The 13,207-nt window shown below is 39.2% G+C and overlaps 1 protein-coding gene across 1 annotated transcript in view; it reads left to right on the top strand.

Moving 5' to 3' along the window:
- Positions 1–3,005: 3,005 nt before the first annotated feature.
- The window catches only part of Stk17a (serine/threonine kinase 17a), a 29,297-nt gene continuing 19,095 nt past the window's right edge, over positions 3,006–13,207 (top strand). Inside the window, exons 1-2 of the mRNA XM_004840241.4 lie at positions 3,006–3,317; positions 10,675–10,887. Coding sequence (XP_004840298.1) covers positions 3,115–3,317; positions 10,675–10,887 — 416 coding nt within the window. The 5' untranslated portion in view covers positions 3,006–3,114. The remainder of the gene's footprint in view (positions 3,318–10,674; positions 10,888–13,207) is intronic.

The raw sequence follows: 13,207 nt of genomic DNA, 5'->3' as shown, positions 1-13,207 counted from the left end.
TTTTCAGACAAAGAAGTAAAACCAGCAAATAAACACATGAAAAAATGTTCAACATCACTGGTCATTCAAGAGATTGCAGATGAAAACAATGCTGAGATTCCACCTCACCCCAGAAAGAATGGCTGCTATCAAGAAATCAGCCAATGACAAATGCTGGCGGGGATGGGGAGAGAAAGGAACCCTTCTCATTGCTGGTGACTGTGCAGACTGATGCAACCACTGTTGAAATCAATATGGAGATACCTCATCTTCCCAAAAGAATTAAAAGAATCATACCACAGCGATATATGTGCACCCATGTTTATAGCAGCAGAGTTTGTAATAGCTAAAGCTTGGAAACAGCCCAAGTGCTCATCAACTGGAAACTGGATAAAGAAGATGTGGGGTTTTTTTTAATAAAATGGAGTACTAATCAGCCATAAAGAACAAAAAACTATAGAGTCATTTATAGCTAAGTGGATGCATATTGAGGCCATACTCTTAAGTGAAATAAACAGGACACACATGTTTAAATACCAAATAGTTTCTCTAGTGTGAGAAACTGAAAGTGTAAATACGGATTAAAAGGATTAATAATGAATAACTGACAATTTCAAATAGGAAAAAGTCCAAAAGGGTAGTGGTGGTGGAAGGGGAAGGGGAAAAGAAAGAAGGGAAAGGAAAAATTATGGGGAAAAAAATGGAAACAAAGTCTGTAAATAGGGAAGGTTGGAGGGGGGGAAGGGCACACAGGTAACTGGGAAAAAATAAGAACCAAAATACATCATATACAAGTACAAGCACCCAATGATAAATGTAAACATATTGTATACCTAAAATGTACCAATAAAAGAATTTAAGGGAAAAAAAATATGGAGATAACTCAAAAAACTAGGATTAGAGGTCCCATTTGACTCAGCTATTCCCCTGCTGAGTATCTTCCCAAAAGAATTAAAAGAATTATACCACAGTGATATACGTGCACCTATGTTCAGAGTGGCACAGTTTGTAATAGCTAAAGCTTGGAAACAGCCCAATTGCCCATCAACTGGAGACTGGATAAAGAAAATATGATTTTTTTTATAAAATGGAGTACTACTCAGCCATAAGGAATGAGAAACTAGAGACATTTATAGCTAAATGGATGCATATTGAGGTCATACTCTTAAGTGAAATAAATAGGTCACACTTGTGTAAATACCGAATAGTTTCTCTGATATGAAAAACTAAAAGTGTGAATAAGGATCAAAATGTATAACTGATATTGTGAAATAGGAAGAAAAGGTCTAAAGGGATAGGGGAAGTGGGAGGGGTAGGGGAAAGGAAAGAAGGAAATAGAAAAAATATGAGAAAAGAAAAAATGGAAACAAAGTCTTTGTAAATAGGGAAGGATGCGCAGGGGAATGGGGGAAAAATAAGAACCAAGATACAGCATGTACAGGTACAAGATCCCAATGATGAATGTAACTGTATTATATACCTAAAATGTACCAATAAACTTAATGAAAATAAAAAGGTGATACCTGGGTTTTCACAGAAGTACAGAAAAATGTATATCAGAGCAAAAAAAGAAAACAAAGAACTTACATTTTTTGCCTTCTAGTATGTCGCTCCATTATCATTGACGTTAGACATGGAATTACCCGAAAAATTTTTTCCTGTACTGTAGCTCTTCAGAGTCCTGCGTAGAAGCCTAAAGTGTTTACCAAAACCTTTTTCTTTAAAGATCTGAAACTCCAGTGTGTTTCAGGAGCCTCATGACATGCTGAAGGCTCTGCTTACTTTGTCGACTACTCAGCTATTGCTATGGAATCACCAAATAATCCACAGGAAATCCTTCCTGGACTGCCCCTTCTGGGACTGTAGTCATCCAAGTCCATGCTGCTTTTGAAGTTCCTTGATGCCTTCAGGCAAGGGACTTTTTAATATTTATTTAATTTTGCCTGCTTTTCTAATGTTAGTGAGAGTGCTGATCCCAAATGGACTGGTCCGTTATTGCCAAAAACAAAACTCTATAGGAACAGTTTGAGCAGAGCAGCTATATGATTTGATTTGAGTTTGTTAAAAGATCATTTTCATTGCCTTGATAAACAACACTATGGGATGAAGGAGGAAGCAGGATGTAAACAGATGGCTTAATTAGTCAGCTATCATCAAAATGCAGGCTACAAATAATAGTGACTCAATCCACAGTGGTAATGTAGAAGCGGAGACAAGTGATTGATTCTACATAGAGTTTCCAGGTAAAGCCAGGAGGGTTTGCTGAGAAACTGGATGAAGAGTATGAGAGAAAGGATCACAGCTGACCCAACTCTCCACGAGAAAGGTGAAGCTGGGGAAACTGAACAAAAGTGCAATTGTGAAGGTGCGCAGGAATTTACTTTCGCATGTGTTGGTTAAGTCCGAGATGGTAATTTGACATCTAAAGTAAAAATGCCAAAGGCACAGTTGAGTATACAAATCTGAAGTTCCGGGAATGGTTGGAAACTGTAAGTATAAATTTTGTAATGATTGGTGGTCATTAAAACCAAGAAAACGGATGAGAGCTCCTCAGAAGTAAATACAGAGGAAAATATAGACAGCACAACACTGTACTGTGCTGCCTATTTCAACTCCTGACTATAGAGCCTCCTCCCAGGGTACGAAGGCGCTGTACGAGAGACCGGATCAGGGTCTCATCGCCGCTCCCGCCCACCCAGTTCAAAGAATCATGAAGCTGCAGTTCACAGTTCTTATGCCCCGCTTTCCTCAACCTAAGGTCAGTTTTTTGGAAAGCTCAGAGGTTCAACAGGTAAAGTAGGGCGGTCACCCGATGTCGGGCCGCCTAACCCAACGGTACTACCTGTCCGCCGAAGCCGGCCACTTTCCCAGACCAGGCTGCACTTTCTCCCTCTGGGCGGCAGAGGACGTGAGCGAGGCGCAGGACGCTCTGGGCCCCACGGGAGATTTCCCGAGGGGCGCGGCCTGCGTGAGGGGGCGGGGCATAGCGCTGGGCGGGGCTTTGCGTGCGGGGCGGGGCTTGCGTGAGGGGGTTGCTGTCAGAAGCCGGCCGGCGGCCGCAGTTCCATCGCGGCGCGGAGCACTGCGGGCGGAGGAATCTTCTCAGACGGCTGCGAGGAAGCCGCTGCCGCCGCCATGATTCCGCTGGAGAAGCCGGGCCGCGGCGGCTCGTCGTCGGCCGCCGCCTCGGGCTCCCGTGCGGCCGGCCCGGGTGCGAGCGCGCCGCGCCGGCCGCCGCCGCCCCAGGCTCGCGGGCTGCTGACGGAGATCCGCGCGGAGGTGCGCACCGCGCCCTTCCAGGACGGCTACCGCCTGAGCCCGGGCCGGGAGCTGGGCAGGTGAGGCGGCTGCGAGGCGCGCGTGGGCTGCGCTGTAGGCCCGCGGGTCCGAGGTCGGCGTGGCTTCGCCCCTCGCCCTGCCGGCCCGTTTCGGTCTGCGGCTTTTGGGAAGGCCGCCTCGTTGACAGCTTGCTTTGCACCGGCTCAGGGTTAACTTCCGCCAGCCGCCTTCCGCTGCCTTCCTCTCTCTCGTCTTCCTGATTGCTTTTTCGCTCTTTTGGTTCTAAAAATTTTAGGTCCCTGTGCTTTATGAGTTCAGGCTGGTTTCTTTCATAGGTCTTCGGCCCTTTTCTCCCCCTCTTGTACTCCGCTGCGAACTGGCTCTCGTCTCCCCCGCGCCCCGCGCCCCGCGCCCCGCTGGTCTTTTTGTAGAGTTGGAGAAAGCTTGCAACTTGGTCAAAATTTTTTAAAGTTGTGAAAGGGGAAAGCAGTCTGGATGCTTTACGTTTTGTAAGTTGAAGAGCGGTGATAAAGCGGTTTCTGTGGGGTTTTGAGACGTCTTTTCTTTCAGAAGAGCGGTTTAGAGAAATTGTCAAATGCACTAGGTTTAGGGCAGACCTCAGTCCATGTCCTCGCCCTGTTTGCAGTTTTCGCCTTCGGGCGAGTGATTTAGACTCCCCAGCCGCACTTTTATGATCTAGGAAGTCAGTATCACAACAATACTTACCTCTGGAGATGTGAGATTCGGTGCCTTTAAAGCACATACCACTGTGTCTGGCACATAGCGTTCGTGTTCCCTTTTATTGCAAACATTTGTCATGGTTGCAAAATAACTACGTGTCGTAATGGGAAAGTGCTTTACTGTTACGACAGCCTTCATCTGGGCGCTCCGAAATGGCATGGTTACAAACAGTGATCAAAATGCATAGCTTTACAAATACTAAGATAACTTCTAGAAATAATATTTTTGAGGCCCCCTTTAAAATGCCCTACTTATTCCCAATGTTAGCAGGAAAACTAAGCTTTCAGGAACATGACCTCACTGGGCTAGACACTAATTGACCGGCCCTGTGCACGCTGCAATTATGACAGAAGAAGAGAGCAGAACTACTGAGCTAGGTAGGATTCTAATTCCTTGACATTCCATACATTCTGAGATAACCCTGCTTACATGAGAAGGAGACGCTAAGTTTTTCATTATTTGATTGAGCTGTCTCTCTTCATTCCACAAAAGGAAGCAAAACTGAAATGTCTTCAGGTGGCAAACATTGTCTTGCAGGTTTTATGAGGAGCATTCTAACCTGAAAAAACTGACTTGCACCCTATCAAGTGGTAGGGTACCAATTCCTCCAGCAGTGTTTCTTTCAACTTTCAAGTATAAAATTAGTTTGCTTGGAAGGTTTTGTTTTATATTTTAAGGTTGAGATAGTTTTTGCTTACATTTTATATATGCATAGTATATTGCCTTATAATAGATATAGAGGAATAAATCAGGAGATAGCTAAACAATGCAGTTAGATATTTAATGTAACAGCTTGAGACTGAAAAATACAATCAATTCTTTTTACCTTTTTCGTTACGGAGTTTAATGCACCAGTTAAGAACATGAGTTGTGGAGTCATTCAGTCTGGGATTGAACTCTCGACTTTTACTGGTTTGGTGGACTTGAGTACATTACCTAACTCTTAATTGCCTCATAGGGTTCTTGAGAAAATTAAACACATCTGTAGCTTTAAGGCTGTGCTTAGCTTAAGAGAAGCATTCAATGTACCACATAACTCAACATATATTACTATTTGCGACGTAACCAGAAAGCAAAAATAAGACATTCTGCACAGTTGTAAAATAATGCTTCTCTGGCAAAGTAACCAAGGAATTGTTAACAATTTACAGAAAATAAAAGTTCTTCCTTGTATTATAAATAGTCCTTTTTGGAGGTTCCTACATTTTGCCAGTAGATTGTTTTAATGTAGTTGAATGTGTTTATGTATGATATTTTTACTAATAAGATGAAAAACTTGGCTTTTTCCAACTGTTAATGCTGTTTGCATATCTGTTGATTGCTCTCATGCTAATATATAATGGCCTTCAGGAAAGTGGAAAAAGTTCAAAGATGTAACTGTTTAAACAGAAATCCCTTTTTTTTAGGTGTTTCTCTTATCCAAAAGCTTTCTTTCAATGTGATGGCTGTTCAAAGAGGAGTTTTAAAACTCCAGTATTGATTCCAGAGTAATGACAGAGTACAGTGTTATTATTTTTAAGAAATGTCCTATTCTTTCATGTCCTTGGCAGAGTTCTTAGCAACCTAAATCTGTGTAAATATATGATGGAAAGCTTGCTTTTACTGCTTCAGAGTTTGATTTGTTATTCCTAAGGCTTGTTACCTTTAAGTCAGTTTTGTGCCAGTATAAACAACATTGATGATTTCATTACTGAGCAACAGGACACATGACCTTGGGTTCTGCCAATTTTTTCATATATAGTTCCTGTGAGTTTATTGATAATATAGAAATAGATGTTTTTATCAATTTAAAGTTCTGCTAGTTTTGTATCAGATGATTTGCCTTGCAGGTGTTTTCCTTAGGTAGTCCCCAACTTTAACATTTTAAAATATATTCATAAATTTTATCTTTAAAAAGGTTTAAGCCAAAGGACATCTCTTGTTTTTTATATTACATACTCATAGTTTGATGACTGTATGGGGGGGATTATAAATGTGAGTTTCCTGCGGATGTTACAGTTTTATAAGTGCTTTCACTTGTTTTGTTCCGTTGACTCTCACCACTTGTTGTTTTTCTTGTTTGGAAAACGCTATTTTTCACATTAGAAAACAACTCAAAATTTGAGTCTTCTGAAAGACTGCAGAGCTGAGACTCCTGACAATCATTCCTGTTACAGCACTGATGTTTTACAAACAAGGAAACTTGTTAAATAGTGTTATCCTGGTAGAATCTGCCTTGTTTTTGGACAAATGTTGTTTAAGATTTCTTGTCAGTTACTCATTGGTTTGAAGAAGCATATTTACAAAGGGTTTGGAAGTAATCTGATACTTCTGGACAGATAAAAGAAAACTGTGGTTGATCAAGAGCAGTTTTAGGAAGTATATCTTAATTTAAAATATATGAATTTAAAGATTTAATGAATTTCAAGCTGGACATGGTGGTACATGCTTGTATTACCAGCCCTTGGGACCCTGAGGCAGGAGGATTGCACGTTTGAGGCCAGCCTGGGCTACATAGTTCAAGGACAGCCGGAACTATACAGCTAGACCCTGTCTCCAAACAAAAAGCAAAGCAAAAAAAAAAAAAAAAAAAAAGAAGAAAAAAATCCTGTAAATAAAAAATTGTTTAAAATCTGATAATCGAACCAAATACATTAGAAAGCTAAGTAGCTGTAGTCATTGATTCACTTCTCAGAAATAGGAATTACAGTATGGTTTAAAAATTTTTATTTTTATACTGTATATTTATTAAGGGATTTTACACTTCATGTAGAGTTCAAGTTAAAGGGCTGAGGGCCATAGCATAGGGGTAGAGAGCACTTGCCCAGTGGGAGGCCCTGGGTTTGATCCTCAGCACCAAGGTGAAAAAAAAAAATCACCCTCCAGAACTCTCCTGTTCTGTGTTTTGTTCTGTTTTTGTGGGTTGTTGTGTTTTTTTTGGCATGAATTGTTATCATTGGTTATATCATAGATCTGAAAGTGCTGCAAACAGTAAAATAGCTGCTGATTACTGATGTTTTGCTAAATGCTATACACTTTAGAGAAATAATTTTGTTTCGCCTTTATCATCATCATTGCCATCATTTTACAGATGAATCCAGGGCCCAGAAAGATCAGTTACATTGCCCACAATCACACAGTTACTAGCCAGAATTTAAAGCCAAGTTTGGCATTGATCTTTTCTTAAAATTTAGGAGCTGGGGATTTAGCTCAGTGGTGCCATGCCTGGCCTGGCAAGCACAAGGTCCTGAATTTGATTCCCAGTGCCACCAAAAAAAAAAATTTTTTTAATTTAATTTATAAAGTAAAAAAGGTTATAGTAAGTTATGGTTAATTTATTGTTGGAGAAATAAATTTTTTTTTTACAAATTTAGTATGGCCCAAGTGTTCAGTGTGCACGAAGTCTAGCGTAGTGTGCAGTGATGTCCAGACCTTTGCATTCACTTGCCACTCACTTATTCCCAGAGCATCTTCCGGTCCTGCATGTTTTCTACACCGAGAATGTCGTAGACAGATGTATCTAAATGGTAATTTTCTGTACCTTTTCTTACCATTGTTTCACTGTTGCCTACAATATTTAGTGCAGTAACATGGTGTCCAAGTTGTAACCTAGATGCATTAGGCTCTACCATACAGCCTGATTGTGTAGTAGGCTCTGGCATCTAGGCTTATGTAAGTACACTTTAAGATGTACATACAACCATGAAATTGCCTGATGGTGTGTTTCTTAGAACATATCCCCATTGTTGAGTGATGTATGGCTGTTATATATGATAAGCACATAAGACACTACCCTAGACTTCAGAAGTTATTCCCAAAAGGAACAGGTCCATTACTGGCCTCTGTACAGGCAAGATGACACTTCCTGGAAGATCTTATGGAGGAAATAGTGGAGCCTTAGAAAATGGAAGGGATCTTGGTAGAGTTGATGTTGTGCTGGCATTGGTAGCACAACAAACAAGGTACAATGGCAGGAAAGTTCAGTGAAGAAAGGATGGGAAGTAGTTCAATGTGTTAAACATGATAAGGTTAAATTGTAAAAAAAAAATAAATATTTACCAAAACAATAACAGCGTATTACTGGATGTGCCATCCGACATATTTGCATACCTGCTGTGTTCATGAACTATTCAGTGGAGCTCTTGTCTGAATCCTAACACATGATCTTCTCCCAGAGCTCTGTCACTATTGTTAATAATCTCTTATATCAGTTGATGATATACATATACACAGTACTTATACTAAAATTCTTGAAGTCATTCTGAATTTCCATCTTCCTTTTCTCCACCTATTTCTACCTACAACACACCCATCAGGGAGTGTTAATATATCTTAATCTTGAATGTCTTTCAAATGTGCTGCTCCTTGAAGCTTGGTGGAGATGTTCACCTAATGATTTCGTGGGATAAAATATTTCTATGAACAGAAGAACTTTGATCTGAATGAGAGCTGTTATGTAGCTTGTTACGAAATTAAACAACCAAAGGGCTATGTCTCAGGATTTGTCACTCAGCATTTTATTACTAGTGGTAACAAAAACAGAGGGAATGAAAGTCATATTTGTGGTGTACAGTTGCTGGGAAGGAAGAATTAGTACTCAAAATTAATCTACAATGATGAACTATAATCTCAAAATTAGAATTTAATGGAACAAATTAAAGCTTTGCATTTAATTTTTCAGAAAGGATTTTTAAAACACAGTTTGTAGATACCATCTAGGTAAAAGTTCAAGGGGTACACAGTCTAGATAATTGACATGTATTTCTGAACCAAATATAAAATATGAAAAACCCGTCAATTTTTAGCAAGCAATGTTAAATTATATTGTGCTAAGAGCCACAAAATAATAATCCTGTAATGCTTTGATCATATAACTGCAGTAGTTGGTTTAGATTTTGGTTGGCATATTTTCTAATAAGCTGTAATAGTGAGGGGGTCAAAATATCCTGTGGATGTGAGAAATTATGGCAAATTTGGAAGAGAAGAGGGATTGGCAGTTGGCAGATTGTATTCTCTGTATTTGATAGCTGATAGATAGTCAAGTGGAAGAGAGAATGGGGTTTTTTCTGTTTCATTCCATGGAGAACTCAGACGCCATGTAGCCCTTCAGTTGAAGTCAGGCTTGGCTTATGATGAAAGCTTTATTAAATAGTATGTGGAATAGATCACTGTACCTCATAGTTTGAAAGACGCCATTGGCACATGACATTAGTTAAAATATCATGATTTCTAAGTTGCCTTCCAGCCTAAAGATTCAGTGGATGTATACAAGCGAAACACATTTAATCTGTGGCAAGTACCATGCTAAATAATCGACATGTATTACATATATATTATTTTTATGGATTCAACCAACTATGGGTCAAAAATTATCAGGAAGAAAAATGCATCTGTACTGAACATGTGCAGACTGTTTTCTGGTCATTCCAAAACAGCACACTGTTACAGCTATTTACTCATATATAAAATTTACATTGTATTAGGTATTATAAGTAATCTGGAGATGATTTCAGGTGCACTGGAGGTTGTGTGTAGATTATATGTAAGTACATATGTATTATATGTAAGTACATTCAATATGAGAGACTTGAGTATTCTCAGATTTTGGTATCTGTGGGGGTCCTGGAAGCATCCTCTGTGGATAATGAGGAATGAGTGTATTTTAATTTTCACAACTCTGATGTAGATGTTATTCCTGTCTCTTTGTACAGATAAGAAAAGTTTAAGTTGAGGTTAAATAAATTACCTAAGATTATGAGTCAGATCCTATTTGTGGGATTCAGGCCAAGGTCTGATTCCAGAGATCGTACCCTTAACCAGTATTGTACTGGTTCCTCTATTTGACTTGCTTATTACATTAGTGACAATTTGTAATGTGTCAAGATAATACTTGTTGTATCTTTTTCTGTAGGAACATTACACATTTCCAACTGATATTGTTATTAGACTGACAGTTGAGTGAGATTCTTATTTTTATCATATGGGAAGGTGATAGTTTTCTCAAAGTCAGCTGAGGGCAGTGAAATTCATCATATTAGGAAATCTGGTGACCAGTTTCTGTTTTAAAATTTTAAATGTTTTTTAAAGATTTAAATCATTTTCTGTACAAGTGTGGAAGAATCAAGTTATTTTAATGAAACTGCAGAAAATACCAGCTTTAATATTTGGCTGTGGTCTTAGTCTGTTGTGTGCTGCTGTAACAGAGTACCATAGACTGGTTAGAAATGAGCAGGTACATATTTGGCTCACAGTGCTGGAGGCTGGGAAGTCCAAGATTAAGGGCCCATGTCTGGCAAGGCCCGTCTTGCTTCTTCATGCCATGGTGAGGGAGCACGCGTGGGGTGGGGGATGTGCCTCATTCGTCCCTTTATCAGGATCCTGCTCCCTCATGACCTTTTCCCCTCGTAATGGGCCCATTTCTCAACTCTGTTGTTTCTGTGCATGAATTTAGGAGGGCACGTTCAAACCGCACTGTTTATTCAGAAAACTGATTTTTGTAATTTTAAAAGTTACATTTTATTAAATAAATCTATAAATCAATACATGTGTGGCCTATTATAAATCAAATGATGTTGCTATTTTGTGATTACTAGGATAAATCTAAATTTCTGCTGATGTATTTAGAAATGTTTATTAAAATTTACTGTCTCTGGAAAGTTACCAGCTTTAACGGTGAATGTTTTTGTTTAATTCTAGGGGAAAGTTTGCAGTGGTGAGGAAATGTATAAAGAAAGATTCTGGAAAAGAGTTTGCAGCAAAGTTCATGAGAAAAAGAAGAAAAGGCCAAGACTGTCGGATGGAGATAATTCATGAGATTGCTGTACTTGAACTAGCACAGGACAATCCTTGGGTCATTAATTTACATGAAGTGTATGAGACTCCCTCAGAAATGATCTTGGTTCTGGAATAGTAAGTAATTGTCTTTTTTGGGTTAAATTTGATAGTTTATACTTCCATATAGGATGTCGCTTCTGCGTGAGAATGTGCATAGCCTGGTTCTCTGGAAAGGATTTTCCAAATCATCTTGATGTGTTCCTCATAAATACTTTTACTCCACTTACTGCATCACCTACTTCCCAGCTTTTATTAGATACCTGGCCTATTCTCCCCTTTGTGGAGAAGATTTGGCCATCAGACAGACACCCTTAGCATCTCTCCAAAGCCTTCTAAGCAAGAAAATCATATCAGCATATTTGTGCTGTCAGTACATTATGTTGGATACGTTTACCCAGGATGATAATCATTTGTCTTTACTGCCTTACGCCTTTCCCATCTGTTTGACAGAAGTGATTCAACTATGTACTGCCCAGGGTGAAAACCTTATCTGTGTTAATTTTTATTCTTCCTTTCCTGGGACCTATGTTTGTTTTTTAATCAGTTGTGTAACCTCTTTTAAAGTTTCAGTCTCTTCTCCTTGGGTGGCACCTTTCCCTTTGTCTTCTGTTATTTCTTCTAAAAATCCCGGTCCTCAGCTTTGACTCTTCTTAAACTGTCTTTGCTGCATTGCTCTTTTCTTTATTGCTGTAATTCTTAAAAGGATAGTCTGAAAGCTTTATAGCTTTCCTCGCCCTCCAATCAGTTCTGTTCTACTTCACTGATCCATTCATCTGTTCATGTGGCAATAACTCCATTCACTTTTCAATATAATGCCATCTGCTCTCTTAAAACTTTTATGAGGTCACCAGCCCTGCTTGCCAAAATCAATCTCATTTTAGTGTTTGTTCTACCTCTTACTATCTTTAAACATGAGATATAATTCATTCTTGAAATTACTTCCTTGGTGGTTATAGCTCTGTTATTTGTTGTTCTGTTTTGTTTTTCTCCTCAGAAATTTTTACCCTATTCTGGATATTGTAAGTGTTCCCTAGAACTCTGTCAGTGTTACTGTTGTTACGCATTTTTGTTGAGTAAACTTACTTTGGATGATGATTTTTTTTTATGCCTTCAGCTATTACTTACATGATATTTTCAAATTTTTCCAACCTCAGCCCCTCTCCTGAGTTCCAGTTACCTACTGCATATGCATGTGTCCAACTGTAAAATCATTATCAATTCAGTATCAGTATACTTGCATTGCCCTTCTAATGCTCGTTTTTCTTTTGTTCCCATTTCCATTGGTGTAGCCGTTGTTTGATTGCTCATGCTAGAAGCATTGATCCTGTCCTTGATTCCTTTATCTTGTTTAGCCTCATAGATTATGAGTTACCAAGTCTCCCATTTGAACCCCTCCAGTAGCTGCTTAGCTGATCATCTTGGCTTCCACTCTAGGACATCCCTCTGGTGCTGTTAGGTGACAGTCATAGATGTCCTGTGTTATTTTCTTATCTAGAAGCCTTTGATGGCTTCTGTTACTTAAGTGATCAGGTTTTTTAGAATCCAATCAGTATGATTTGGCCAAAAATTTTTGTTTTAATTTGAAAAAGAACTCTTGGAGATATATTCTAGATAAGGAGATATCAAGACCCTCAGCCAGATCAGTAAATTACTGCTAAGGAAACAGGCAAGTTATGATCACTGTATCAGGCATTACTGAAGCATCTGCTGTGTGCCCTAGATATAGTAGGTGTTGATAATATAGAAGTAAGAATAACATAGCCCCTTCCCTCCAGGTGCTAAAACTAGCAAGGATATTAAATATAAATGATTGCAGCAATAGTGGGGTTTTACCAAGAATTCTTGTTAGGTGCTATGTGAACAAAAAGTATTATAGCTATAACGTGCTAAACATTAAATGTGTGCTGGGCACTATGCCAAGTTCACTTTGTACATGTGGTTTATGAGTTAGTATATGCTTTAATATATATGATTTATACATTTAAAAACAAGAATTTTGATTTGTTTGTTGTACTGGGGATTGAATCTAGGGCCTCATACATGCCTCTGGCTTCTGAAAGTCTTTTTCTGTGAAACTCCCTTCTCTCTGATATCTGCTTGCAAATTTGAGCTGCCTTAGCCTCCTCAGATTTCCAGTGTCTTCTCAGTATAACAAGGCCACCTCTTCTGCTTGGATTTCTCCCCTACCCTGTACCACTACCCGTAAGTTGCCTCCAGGTAGGAAACCAGGGATCCAAGAAAGCTCACCTTGTTTCCTTCCTTCCTCTTATGGTCCCTCAGTTCAGTTAGTGGATGAAGCTTACATTAAGCAGAGTAAACAATGACACAGCTGCACATTGTACTGAAAGGAGTTCAATCTTAAAACCACACAAGTAGCTTTCTACTTCTAAGAGTA

Source organism: Heterocephalus glaber, unplaced genomic scaffold (genome assembly GCF_053883595.1).
Source record: "Heterocephalus glaber isolate CG9 unplaced genomic scaffold, H.glaber_assembly_v1.0 deba00001610, whole genome shotgun sequence".
NCBI lineage: Eukaryota > Metazoa > Chordata > Mammalia > Rodentia > Bathyergidae > Heterocephalus > Heterocephalus glaber.
This window is presented reverse-complemented; position numbering and strand designations above follow the sequence as displayed.